The 13,557-nt window shown below is 35.2% G+C and overlaps 1 protein-coding gene across 1 annotated transcript in view; it reads left to right on the forward strand.

Moving 5' to 3' along the window:
* Positions 1-13,557, forward strand: part of ZBED1 (zinc finger BED-type containing 1) — a 356,755-nt gene that overhangs the window by 239,106 nt on the left and 104,092 nt on the right. The window contains exon 4 of the mRNA XM_020992743.2: positions 5,582-5,683. Coding sequence (XP_020848402.2) covers positions 5,582-5,683 — 102 coding nt within the window. The remainder of the gene's footprint in view (positions 1-5,581; positions 5,684-13,557) is intronic.

The following is a 13,557-nucleotide window of genomic DNA, read 5'->3' on the forward strand; positions in this document are numbered from 1 at the left end:
TCCTGCTTGTTTTAGAACATAAAGTTCATGAAGGAGAATAATATGAAAATAGGCTGTAAAGATAAGTTGGGATCAGTGGGTGAACTTAAATGTCAGTGTTGAGGAATTTATGGTTTAAACTGGAAGCGACAGAGAGTCTTTAAAGGTTTTTGAGCAGGGAGGGATAAAATCCAAACTTAGTCCATTAAGTCACTGCAGACAGCCACAAATTGGAGACGAGCTGACAACCAAAGATTTGGATGTGTCTAAGTACTTACTGTCCTTTAATGGTCTTGTAAGGGGTGAAGGCTCTTTCTGTCCCTTCACTTAGTACATACAGAGAACAAGAAAAAGAAAAGGAGGGTGGGTGGGGGAAGGTACACACACATTTACAGAATGTGCACTCCCCACTTTGACTTTTGTGCCTTAAAAAAAAAAGTTCATTGTAGAGAAGGAAAATAGAAAAATGAGACCAAAAAGTAAGAAAATGGTGCCGAATGAAAATGCTTCAAATTAATTGCTGCACTTTGGTCAGTGTTGTTCTGGGCAAAGTACTTCACTTGCCATTCCAGGAAAAACAGCAGTCATTTTTGAGGTTTGCAAAACAAGCAAACAAACAAAAAAACACCCATCTGGTTTAGTGTTTGGGATGTTTGATATTTCATGGTGAAACACAATCAGTACAAACTTGATTATATACATTCTTTTTTCTTTTCCTGTGTGGCAGATGTTATTTTCACATGGATGGAATGTGTTAAGAGCATCTACTTAGGCTACATAGTAACCAGGTTTAAAGGGAATCCAATTAATAGCACTCAGGATAAGTGCCACGTTTGCTAACTTTGTTTTGATAATGGCAGACAGATGGGTAAAGACTCAAATGCTTTTTCCAGGGTCTGAGAGTACCAAGCTCCACCATGGATTAGCGTACTGCATGGGAATAGTGCTGTGTTACTATGGCCTATTTGATATAAATGTAGTGGTAAAAAACATTACTGTGAACAACATTATTGAGTCTTTTCACTCAACCTTCTGGAAGCTTAAAAGTAAAAGAACAACTTTGTTACTTTTAAACTGAATAATAACAATAATAATCATAGTAAACTAGCATTTATATAGAGCCTGTTATGTTCCAGACACCATGCTAAGCACTTCACAGATATGATCTTTTGATCCTCATAGCAACTCTGGGAGGTAGGTATTATTACTCCCATTTTACAATTGGGAAAACTGAGGCAAAGAGCGGTTAAATGACTTGTCCAGGGTCACACAGCTAGTTAAATGTCTGTGGTGAGATTAGTCTTCCTAACTATTCTCTATCCACTGCCCAGTGCTCTATGCACTGTTTTTGTCTTTACTTTTATTTTGCTTTTTGGAAATATATATGTGTGTGCATGTATACCCATATACAAGTATGCATATACATCCATATAAAAATACATATATAAATTTTTGTATGTGTATGTGTCTATTCACATGCATGCATACATGCATACATATCCTTTTGGGGAAAGGGGGAAGCCAAAAACACCATCTAATGCCCTTTTCCCATCTTTATTCCCCCCACGGGGCTAATGGCTTTTTCATTGGGTTATCCCCTCCTTGACTGGGGTCTGAGTAAGCCTGCATTCTGAGCAAGAGGGAAAAGGTGAAAGGAATGCAGGGGGTTAGGAACTGGCTGGATCATAGAGATCTGGCTTCTGGGAGTAGGTAGGAAAGGAGCCAAGTTATTCAACTTTGGGAAGAATGGGAAGCCTCCACGACTGCCCCCAGGTCCTAAGGCTGGTAGGCCTTCATTCTTAACTCCCCTCCAGGGAGACACAAGGATTATGCCATCCCACTCTTTATCTCAGCACATTTTGTAGGCATGTGGGCATCTTCTCTCTCTCTCCATGTGCATACATACATGTGTGTATTTGTATATATATACACACATGTACACACTTAATCCAGTAAATATTTGCTCAAATGAGATTGCTCATATTAATATATTTAGATATTAGAGGGGCAGAAAGAGATGCTTTTAGTGGGGAAGAAAGTACATCAATATTCCCCATAATTTTCAGCTCCTCACCGGGGACAGAAACCTCTCAAACTATTCATTTTCACTAGTCAGTATTTTAACCAGGCTTATGCCTTGTCTAGGAATAGAATCTCTTAGCTCTAGCTAATAGTTTCATATGTAGCTGTCAGCTAAACATTGTGGGTTTACCTCTAAGAGTTGCATTTGAGTATGTTAGAGAGAGAGATAGCTAAAGGGCTTAAACATCTTTCTTCAGTTTAGATGTTAATTGCCTCACACCCACTTCTGCATTCTCCACGGAGTCTCCAGACCTCTGAAATATTATGTAGGAATTGACAATCAGAAACAACTGAGAATTGTAGGGTTGGCTACAGGTGGGGGTATTAAATCATGATAGTCATTTAAGAAGAGTATCTTCAGACATCTAGGCTTTTCTCTGACATAACTCTGCAATGATGCCATAGTCAAAAGTAGTAACTAATTAAATCTCTGTGACCCAAGATGCTCCCCAGAGACTCTAACAAACAGGTGCCATTTCATTACCGTTCATTGATTTATCTCATCTTAAACTTTAACTTCATCACAAACATAGACCTTGTTCCAAGAATCAGAAAGGATTATTGATTGTTGTCATTTCCAGAGAAAGCTGATTTAATTGTTAGGAATCCTTAACTGTGTTTGACTATGGGCACAGGCAACATGGTGTGTTTTTATTATTTAGTTAGAACTAAAGAAAAATATAATGGAGTTTGTTGTCCAGTATTACCATAGAGCTATTTTGATAGAAAATTAATTTTTATGATCAAGATATCATAAATACATGATTTTAAATCAGTTTAAGGCTGTTATGCTACTAATTTTTATTCTCATGAGTTAGAGTAACAATTAGCCTGAAGTACATTCCAGAGGACATAGATTAATCCCATATAGGAGAATCAGATTTTTGACTTGGAAGACCTGGTTCACATGTCAGCTCTGTGTGATCTCATGCAAGTCACTTAAACTTCCTGGCCTCCCTTTCGTCATATGTAACACTAAACAAGGTTGAAGTAAAAGGCCTTTTGACATGATCCTATGTTGTGTTTGGGACTTTCCAATGTTAGCGGAAAGGAGACATACTATATTCTCACTATGTAATTGGGGACCATGGTTTCATCCATACTTAGAGCTGAAAGTAAATCAAATGATTCAGAAGGCGCTTTTGTTGTATGTTGGCACCTGACACATTAATAAATATTTGTTGAATGACTGCCTTTTGTTAGGGATCCAGGATACCACTTCACTGACATTTGGCATGACATATAGTTGGCACTTAATAAATGTTTATTAATTTATTAAGAACTGAGTGACAAGAGGGAAGGGGGAAAAGAATAAGTGTTTATTGAGTCTACCTAATGTGTTAGTCACTGTGATAAAATACTTCTCAAATGTCTTGTTTGATCTAAATTCAATAGAGAACCTGAAATTTACTGAGGTTTAGTTATGTTTAAATATTCTGTATTTTATATTCAATAATTTGTGCCTCTGTGTCTCATGATTATATTTTTAATCATATCTCAGCTTGGCAAATTATCCTTTTCTTTGATAGTGTATCTATCAACTTATTTCTTTCCCCATTACAGTTTTTGGATGAAAATAGAGTTACATTTTCTCTTGAAATCATTGCCTGTAACTATTCAGAATTTTCTAATAGGAAACCTGTAATTATTGTAAAACAAAAATGAAAAGGGCCATTGGTGCCATCATCTTACCAAAGGGATTTGCTTTTTGGCCCTATCAGTAATATAGCCTATCCTTGGACATCTTTTGGTAAAGGACTGGAAAATGATGGTGAGAAAATATATTTATTTTTGTCACAACTACTAGTATTTATTTATAATCATTTTGGCTCTTCAGATTGTTGCTTTCTTTCTCCTCCATATTTTATGACAAACATCCATTTCCCTTTGATGACTAAAATGCTATTTCTGTCTTAATGGCAGCCAGTACTCACTGAAATGAAGAGTGAACACATAATACAAAGGAATGGAAAAAAAAAGAATTTTAAAATGTAAATGATATCTATATAAATATACACATGAATAATCGAACTGTAGTAAAGTACTGATTTTCAGTGAAAGTGTTTTTTGTTTCAAGAATATAATAATTTTTAGATTTAATAAATAGTAATTGTACCTTTCATTTAAATTTTTTTGACTTTTTGTGTTACTGTTGTTTGTCAGGCCTTTTTGAGAGAAAGCAAATTGTAAGAACTGGAATTTTTTTCATTTATAAAATAAATAGCCTTAATAAGATTCTATATATTTCATTGCATATAAAACTATGCTGAAATGATTAGCTATTTTAGAATAATCTATATTGTTTCATACTTTTAAAAAAGATAAACGATTATATAACTCCATAGCATAATGGAATGCTTAATGGAAACACACTTACATAGCACATGGGGACATCCCGGAAAAATTCTGCCAGGTTGGCAACATCCTGAGGGATAGCAGCATAGTTCCCAAAACCATACCTCTGTATTTGTTCCTGAGAGGATATATTAATCCAGAACAAAAGCCATTTAAACAATATGGCCTATAAAGAAACAAAAAAAGATCTCTCCATGCTTACATACATACACTCTCCAACAAGTTAAAACATTAGCAGTGGGGAAAGGTACACATTCAGAGAATATATGTGATATGGTAATCTACATGAAATTTATACTTGTTACTATACATAGAATTTGTGTTTGTATGTAGACCCTTGTGGCCATAGCGTACGCTTCTATTGCTACCGATAACCTCTGTTGATGATCTTCATACTACTCCTTCAGGGTGACATGTTTCTGATCTCCTTGGGGAACCTTATCTCTCTTAGGAAACTCTACTGATCCCATAGGCTTGTGGGATCATAAATCTAGAGCTCCCATCTGCTAAGATTCACTAACTAGAAAGCTTTTTTTCCCTGACAAGCGTAGGCTTATAGCTCTTTAGTTCATAGTTGAAGGGTAGTAAAAAGAAGCAAACTTTTTCTTGCTCAAGCCTAAGCCTAAAATTATATTCTTTTGACTGCCTGTGACTGGTAGTGATTCAAAATCCATGGTCCCAGACCACTACTGAGAATTAGAAAATTACTTGTAACTTTCATTTAACCCAGATAGTGCTTTAGTGCCCTTCCCCTAAATAAACAAACCACATTTTTGGAACTTGGCCAAAATAACCCACTGGACTTGTGAAGAAGCTAGTGAGTGATCAAGCCTATTTCACTTCCTAAATCCTTTTTGGTTGGCATGCAAATGAAGTCCAACAAGAACAAAAGCTAAATAAGAAGTCAAGGCTTAAGCTTTCCAATTTCTGGGTCCACATTGTTGCTTTTATTATGTGTATCAGGTAAAAAAAGAAAAGAAAAGAAAGAAAGAAAGAAAGAAAGAAAGAAAGAAAGAGAGAAAGACAAGAAAATAACCCTACCTTTCCCTGGTATTCTGACCAGCATAAAACCTTTTTGGCAGGTTGAATTGAGTCAAAGTGATTTTTACCTTTGTGGCCCACAGTGTCTTCTGAAGATAACTAGCTGCTTTCTGTTTCTTTCCAGTGGAATTTTTATTCTGTGACCTGGCTTCCATGAAATCCATTCGACAGTTTGTTAAGGAATTCAAGAAAAAGAATTATCCTCTTCATGTGCTAATCAACAATGGTGAGTTTTGCTCAAATCTCTAGTCCATAGATGAAACTGCTGACATAAATGGTATTTTGAAAGCAAAAGATGGGATAAATCCTTCAGGAAAAAGTAGCCTGTCACTTAAAACTAAAAGATTTTTAGTTTTATTTTAATATTAACTATATTACCATATTTATTTTAAAACTAAATATTTTCTTTGACATTACTGAATTAATTCATTTTTAATATTTTACATTGAAAAACTGGCAAATGTTTTGCCCTTTTTTTATAAAAATGTTTCTGCATGCCCACTGTTAATGAGCAACTCCACTCAAATTATCTTACTACTTGTAATGTCATTCAGAAAGAAAAAATGTCACATTCTGTGCCTTGTGTCAGTCACTTAGGAAATAGCACCTTCATTTTTGGCCCTCTGTAATCATGGCTGGTCAAGTTATTGATCAGTAGTCTTAAGTTTTTTTGATGTTATTTTTCTTTAGGATGTTGTTATATAAATTGTCTATTGGTCCTTCACATTTAACTGCATGAATTCCTACAAGTGTTCCCAAATTTGTCTAAAACTTTTTTCTTTTATTTTTATTAATAGTATTTTATTTTTCCCCACTAATGTGTCAAGAAAATTTTTAGCACTCATTTTTACAAGATTTTGAATTCCAAATTTTTCTCTCTCCCTCCTTTCCCTCCCCTCTTCTGAAATGGTAGGCAGTTTGATATGGTTTGTCCTGTCTATCATATAAAAATATTTCCATATTAGTCACAGTTGGAAAAGAAGAAACCAATCAAAAGGAAAAAAAATACAAGAAAGAATAAAGTGCAAAAAAAATGTTTCAACCTGCATTCAGAGTCCATCAGTTCTTTATCTAGATCTGGATAGCCTTTTCCTTCAACACTTCTTTGTATTTGCCTTGGATCATTGTGTGCTAAGAGCTGAGGCATTCATAGATCTTCACACAGTGTTGCTGATATTGTGTACAGTATTTTCCTGGTTCTGCTCATTTCACTCTGCAAGTCTTTTCATATAATTCTTTCCAAGTTTTTATGAAATCTGTCATTTCTTATTGCACAATAATATTGCATTGCATCCATAAATCACAGCTTATTCAGCCATTTCGCAAATGATAGGCATCCCTTCAATTTTCAGTTTTGCCACCAGGAAAAGGGCTGTTATAAATATTGTTGCACACGTAGGTCCTTTTCCCTTTTTTATGTTCCTTTGGGATACAGACCTAGTAGTAGTATTGCTGGATGAAAGGTATGCAGAGTTTGGTTACATTTTGGGCATAGTTCCACATTGCTCTCCAAAATGGTTGGATCATTTCATAACACCACCAACAGTCATTAGTGTCAAAATTTTCCTACATCTTCTCCAACATTTATCATTTTCCTTTTTTGTCATATTAGTCAATCTGACAGGTGTGAGGTGGTATCTCTGAGTTGTTTTAATTTTCATTTCTCTAATCAAAAGTAATTTAGAGCACATCTTCATTTGCCTATAGATGTCTTTAATTTCTTCATCTGAAAACTGCCTGTTCATATCCTTTGACTATTTATCAATTGGGGAATGGTTTGTATAAATTTGACTCAGTTCCATATCTATTTGAAAAATGAGGCCTTTATCGGAGACATTTGATGCAAATATTATTTCCCAGATTTCTGCTTTCCTTCTAATCTTGGTTACATTGGTTTTGTTTGTACAAAAACTTTTTAAGTTAATATAATCAAATTTATCCTTACATTTTATAATGCTCTCTATCTCTTGTTTCATCGTAAATTCTTCCTGTCCCCATAGATCTAACAGGTAGACTATTTCTTGCTCTTCTAATTTGCTTATGGTATCAACCTTGATGTCTGTATCGGGTACCATTTTGACCTAGTCTTTGTACATGGTGTGAGATGTTGGTGTATACCTAGTTTGCATTCTATTGTTTTCTAGTTTTCGCAACAGTTTTTGTCAAATAGTGAGTTCTTATCCCAAAAGCTGGGATCCTTGGGTTTTCAAACACCAGATAACTGTGGTCATCAGCTGCTGTGTCTTGTGTACCTAATCATTCCACTGATCCACCACTCTATTTCTTAGCCAGTACCAGATAGTTTTGATGATTACTGCTTTATAATATAGTTTGAGATCAGGTATTACTGGGCCACCCTCTTTTGGGTTTTTTTTTCATTAATTCCCTTGATATTCTTGACATTTTGGTCTTCCAGATGAATTTTGTTTTTATTTTTTCTATCCAATAATTTTTTGGTAGTTTGATTTGTATGGCACTGAATAAGTAAATTAGTTTAGGCAAAATTATCATTTTTATTATATTGGCTCAGCCTACCCATTAGCAATTGATATTTTTTCCGGTTGTTTAGATCTGATTTTATTTGTGTGAACAGTCTTTTGTAATTGTGTTCATATAATTCCTGGGGTCATCTTGGTAGGTAGACTCCCAAGTATTTTATATTGTCTACAGTTATTATAAATGGAATTTCTATTTCTATCTCTTGCTGCTGGGCTTTATTGGTCATATAAAGAAATGCTAATGATTTATGTGGGTTTATCTTATATCCTGCAACTTTGCTAAAGTTGTTGATTATTTCAAGTAATTTTTTAGTTGATGCTCTAGGGTTCCCTAAGTATAAGTTCTATAAGTATAATATTCCTCATTGCCTATTTTAATTCCTTCAATTTCTTTTTCTTCTCTTACTGCTATAGCTAACATTTCTAGTAGTATATTAAGTAATAGTGGTGATAATGTGCATCCTTTCTTCACTCCTGATCTTCTTGGGAAGTCTTCTAGCTTATCTCCATTACAGATAATGCCTGTTGATGGATTGAGATAGATACTGCTCATCATTTTAAGGAATGCTCCCTTTATTTCTATATTCTCTAGTGTTTTTATTAGGAAAAGGTGCTGTATTTTGTCAAAAAAAATTTTCAGCATCTATTGAGATGATCATGTGATCTCTGTTAGTTTTATTATTGATATGGTTAATTATGTTGATAGTTTTCCTAATATTGAACCAACCCTGCATTCCTGGTATAAATCCCTTCTGGTCATGGTATATAACCCTCATGATATAATGCTGTAATCGCCTTGCTAGTATTTTGTGCAAAATTTTTGCATCAATATTCATTAGGGAAATTGGACTATAATTTTCTTTCTCTGTTTTGACTTCCTGATTTAGGTATCAGCACCATATTGTGTCATAAAAAGGAGCTTGGTCTTCACCTATTTTTCCATTGGAATTGTTATTTAAATGTTTGGTAGGATTTACTCATGAACTCATCTGACTCTGGATATTATTTCCTAGGGAGTTCATTAATGACTTATTCAATTTCTTTTTCTAAGATGGGATTATTTAGGCATTATATTTCCTGATCTGTGAATAGGATAAAATTGGGCAAAATATTTCCTAACATATGCTTTAATTTCTTCTTTATTGGTGGTGATTTCACCCACTTCATTTTTGATAGTGAATATTTGGTTTTCTTCCCTCTTTCTTTAATCAAATTAACCAATGGCTTATCTATCTTAATTGTATTTTTTTTTCATAAAACCAGATCCTAGATTTATCTATTAGCTTCATAGTTGTTTGTTTGGTTTTTTTTAACTTTGTCTTATTGATCTCACCTTTGATTTTGAAGATTGCCAATTTGGTGCCCAGTTGGGGATTTTTAATTTGTTCTTTTTCTAGTCTTTTTAGTTCCATGCCCAATTCATTGATCTGTTCTTTTTCCATTTTTTTTTTTGATGTAAGAATTTAGAGAAATAAATTTTCCCCTAAGTACTGCTTTGGCTGCATAAATTTTGGTATGTTATCTCATTGTTGTCATCCTTTTTAATGAAATCATTGTTTCTTTGATTTGTTCTTTAACCCTCTTATTCTTTAGGATTAGATTATTTAGTTTACAGTTAACTGTTAATCTAGATTTCTATGCCCTTTGGGGAATTTAATTTTTATTGCATTATGATCTGAAAAAGGTACATTTAATTTTTTCTGCTTTTTTACATTTGATTCCCCCCCACTGTAATAGGTCTTTAGTGCCTCTTCATGTGAAATAATTTACCCCATTTTACCTCTCCTTTCCTTCTGCACCTATTGTATTCCTCTTTCTCATCTCTTAACTGTTTTTGTCATTCCCTTAAATTCACCTTATGCCTTTACCCTGTGTCTATTTATATTCCTTCTAGCCATACTATTAGTGATACAATGTTTAAGAATTACACATATCATCTTCCCATGGGCAGGATGTCAGTAGGGATGTAGGGATGTAAATAGTCGCTTATGTTTTCTTTTCCCTTTTTATCTGTTTATGCTTCTCTTGGATCTTAACATTGGAGGTCAATTTTTTCGTTTAGTTCTGGTCTTCTCCTTAGGAAAGTTTGAAATCCTTCTATTTCATTGAATGACTATTTTTCCTTTGATGTATTATGCTTCATTCTGCCAGGTAAGTGATTCTTGGTTATCCTAGCTCCCTTTGACCTGTTCCATGACCTCTGATCCTTTAGTGTTGCAGCTGCATGATTGTGATTCCCCAATATTTGAATTGTTTCCTTCTGGCCACTTGTGTATTTTTTCCTCTACCTTATAGTTCTGAAATTTGGATAAAATGTTCCTTTGAATTTTTATTTTGGGATCTCTTTCCTGAGGTGATTGGTGGACACTTTTTTTTTTAAGGCAGTTGGGGTTACATGACTTGCCCAAGGTTACACAGCCAGTAAGTGTCAAGTGTTTGGTCTGAGGTCAGATTTGAACTCAGGTCCTCCTGACTTTAGGGCCGGTGCTGCATCCACTGCACCACCTAGCTGTCCCTGGTGGACACTTCCAATGCCTACTTTGCTCTCTGGTTCTAGGACATTGGGGCAGTTTTCCTTCATAATTTCTTGAAAGATGCTACCCATTTTCTCTCCTGGATCTATTTTCTAGGTTAGTTGTTTTTCCCCATCAGGTATTTTATATTTTGTTACACATTTTCATTCTGTTGAATGTATTTGATTAATTCTTGATATCTCATAAAGTTATTAGCTTCCACTTGCCCAATTCTAACTTTTAAGGTGCTGTTTTCTTCAATTAGCTTTTGTACTTTCTTTTCCATTTGGCCAATTATACATTTAAAGAATTGTTTTCTTTAGTGGATTTTTGTGTCTCCTTTTTCATTTGGCCAGTTCTACTTTTTAAGCAGTTTTCCAAGCTACTGACTCTTTTTTTCATAATTCTCTTGCATTTTTTCCCCAATTTTTCTTCTACCTCTCTTATATGTTTTTTAAGCTCCTTTTTGAGCTCTTCCATGAGTTCTTTTTGAATTTGAGACCACTTTCTATTTTTCTTTGGGGTTTTGCCCATAGGTGTTTTGACATCGTCCTCTTCTTCTGAGTTGGTATATTGGTCTTCCCGGTCATCATAATAACTTTCTATGGTCAGATTCTTTTATTGTTATTTTTTGCTCAACTCTTTTTTCCTTTTTACTTTCTTTTAAATTTGAACTTTGTTTCTGGGGTGGAGAGGGCATTGTCTCTGGCTTCTCGTGCCTGTGTCTGCAGGCTTGTCTGTTTACCTGATGCTGCACTGATGTTGTCCTGAGGCGCACAGGGGATCTTCATGTTTGGTGCAGTGCTGAAGGGATATGTGTGGAGTAGCTAGTGCTGCTGGAGCCCTTAGGGGTCTGACAGCTTACCTGGTGCTGAGCTGAATTCCTAGTGGTTATGTCTAGCAGGTGCGAAGGCCGAGTGGGATGTTTCTGTTTCTCCTGTGCTACCATGTAGCACATGTAGGTCTGGCCACAGAGGATGTCTCTTGGCCTGGGGCTACATTGAAGCATATGGTGGTTCTCAGTGTTGGAGTCTGCTGGTTCCGCTGACTATGCTAAGGCACTTGGGGGGTCCTGGTCTTGGCGTTTGCCTCCTCCACGGCGCTGGGGCTCAGGATTTCCTTCTGGTTTACTTAGGTGGGGCTTGCTGGGAATCTCCCTGCCCTGGAATGCACTCCCTTTTTACCTGAACGAGATGGACCTTAATTGCTGATCTTCCAAGTTTGCTGGGCTCAAAGATTGTTTCATCCCATCTTTTTGCTGGTCTTGCTGTTCCACGATTTGTTTCAGGGTGCTCTTTTATGGTAATTTGGAGGTGAATATGGGAGAGTTATAGCAATTTTCTACCTACTCCTCCATCTTAGCTCCCAGAAGTCAATCTGGATGAAATTATCTTTTCTTAGTCATTTTTCTTAGTCACTTTTCTTAAGCATTTTTTATGATGAAACAAATATTCCGTTATAGTTATATATGGTAATTTATTTAGTCATTACCCAATTGTTGAGCACCACTTAGGTTCTATGTTCTTTGCTATAACAAAAAGAGCAGATGCCTATATCTGTCTTTTATACCTATAATTGCTGTATCATCCATATCTATATTTTTATCTATTTAGACTTATGTATGTGTCCTTTTCATTTGCTCTCTTAGTATAGGCTTGTAGCAATATTGTTAGGTCAAAAGATGTTCAGAGTTTAGTGACTTTCTGGTGTTAGATTAAGTTACTTTCTGAAATGTCTGGCGCAATTAACAGTTCTACTAACAGAACATGAGTATGCCTGTTTCCCTAAAACCTCACCACCAGTTGCTAATGTACTTTTTTTGTCATCTTTGTCAATCTGTTGGGTGTGGGATGGAAACCCAGAGTTGCTTTGATGTCAATTTATCTAATTATTGTCATTTTGGAGCAGTTTTTTTGTATGGTTGTTGACAGATTGGATTTCTTCCCTTGGATACTGTATATGTTTCCCTAAATTATAGATATTGTAACTGTAACTGTTTATGAAATATTCATTTATAAGGAATTTGTGCATAGTACATGATTAATAAATATTTATTGAATGAATGAACATTTAAGAATATAATGGGCAACTCTGATAGTGTCACTTTCTACCTGTAAACCTTCATCATTTGCTCCAGGGCACCCACTCCTGTGTCAAGGGCAGCTGTCAAATGAGTGTATTGTTTAATGGACTGTGAGGTCCCTTCTTGCTCCAAATCATTTGGCATATACTCATTTGGCAGTCACAGTGAAGCATTATAGACCCCTTCCCAGAATGATGTTTCAAAATGTATAAAATCTATAGGAGTACAAAAGAAAATAATTATATTGAAATACAATTATAAAAATATTTTTAAAACAGCTTAAGAATGCTTGCTTTAAATCTATAACCCCAGATCCTGATAATCAGCCTCAATCCACCTCTTATCTTATCTGTGTCTACTATAACTCATAGATCTCTATGTTCCCATGCAACCAGACTATTTCATATTTTCCAAACCAGCCTTGTACTTTCCTACCTTTGTATTTTTTTTCTTTTTCATCTACTATTCTCTATGACTGAACACTTATCTTCCTTTACCCCATCTTTGCTTGTTGAAGTACTACCTATTCTTCAGTAACAAGTTCAAATTCCACAGTACTTCATTCATTCATTCATACACACACACACACACACACACACACACACACACACACACACACACACACATCTTCTTGTACTTATATTCTGTTTCATATTATAATTACATGTATATTTATACATTTTGTCTTCTCTAATAGTAAATATCTCTGGGCTAGGGACCAGGATCTTCGTCATTCTTGTATACCATCCATGCACACAGCATGATGCCTTGTACAGAGTGGATATTCAATGAGCATTTGTTTATCTAAAATGAGTTAAAAGCCTTTCAAAAGCTTCAATTAAATAGATGGCATCTGTACTCTGGGAAGATTTCTCAGAAGGGCATGAATAATCATGTAGAGAATGCTAAATGTTCCTCCTGAATAATTAGCCCAACTCCTGACAGTCACATGTTGCATGAGAAGATTGATGCTTTCTGACCTGCTTGGCTTCAACACAATATCAGT

The sequence above is a fragment of the Phascolarctos cinereus genome, unplaced genomic scaffold (assembly GCF_003287225.1).
Source record: "Phascolarctos cinereus isolate Bilbo 61053 unplaced genomic scaffold, phaCin_HiC Scaffold_726;HRSCAF=1367, whole genome shotgun sequence".
NCBI lineage: Eukaryota > Metazoa > Chordata > Mammalia > Diprotodontia > Phascolarctidae > Phascolarctos > Phascolarctos cinereus.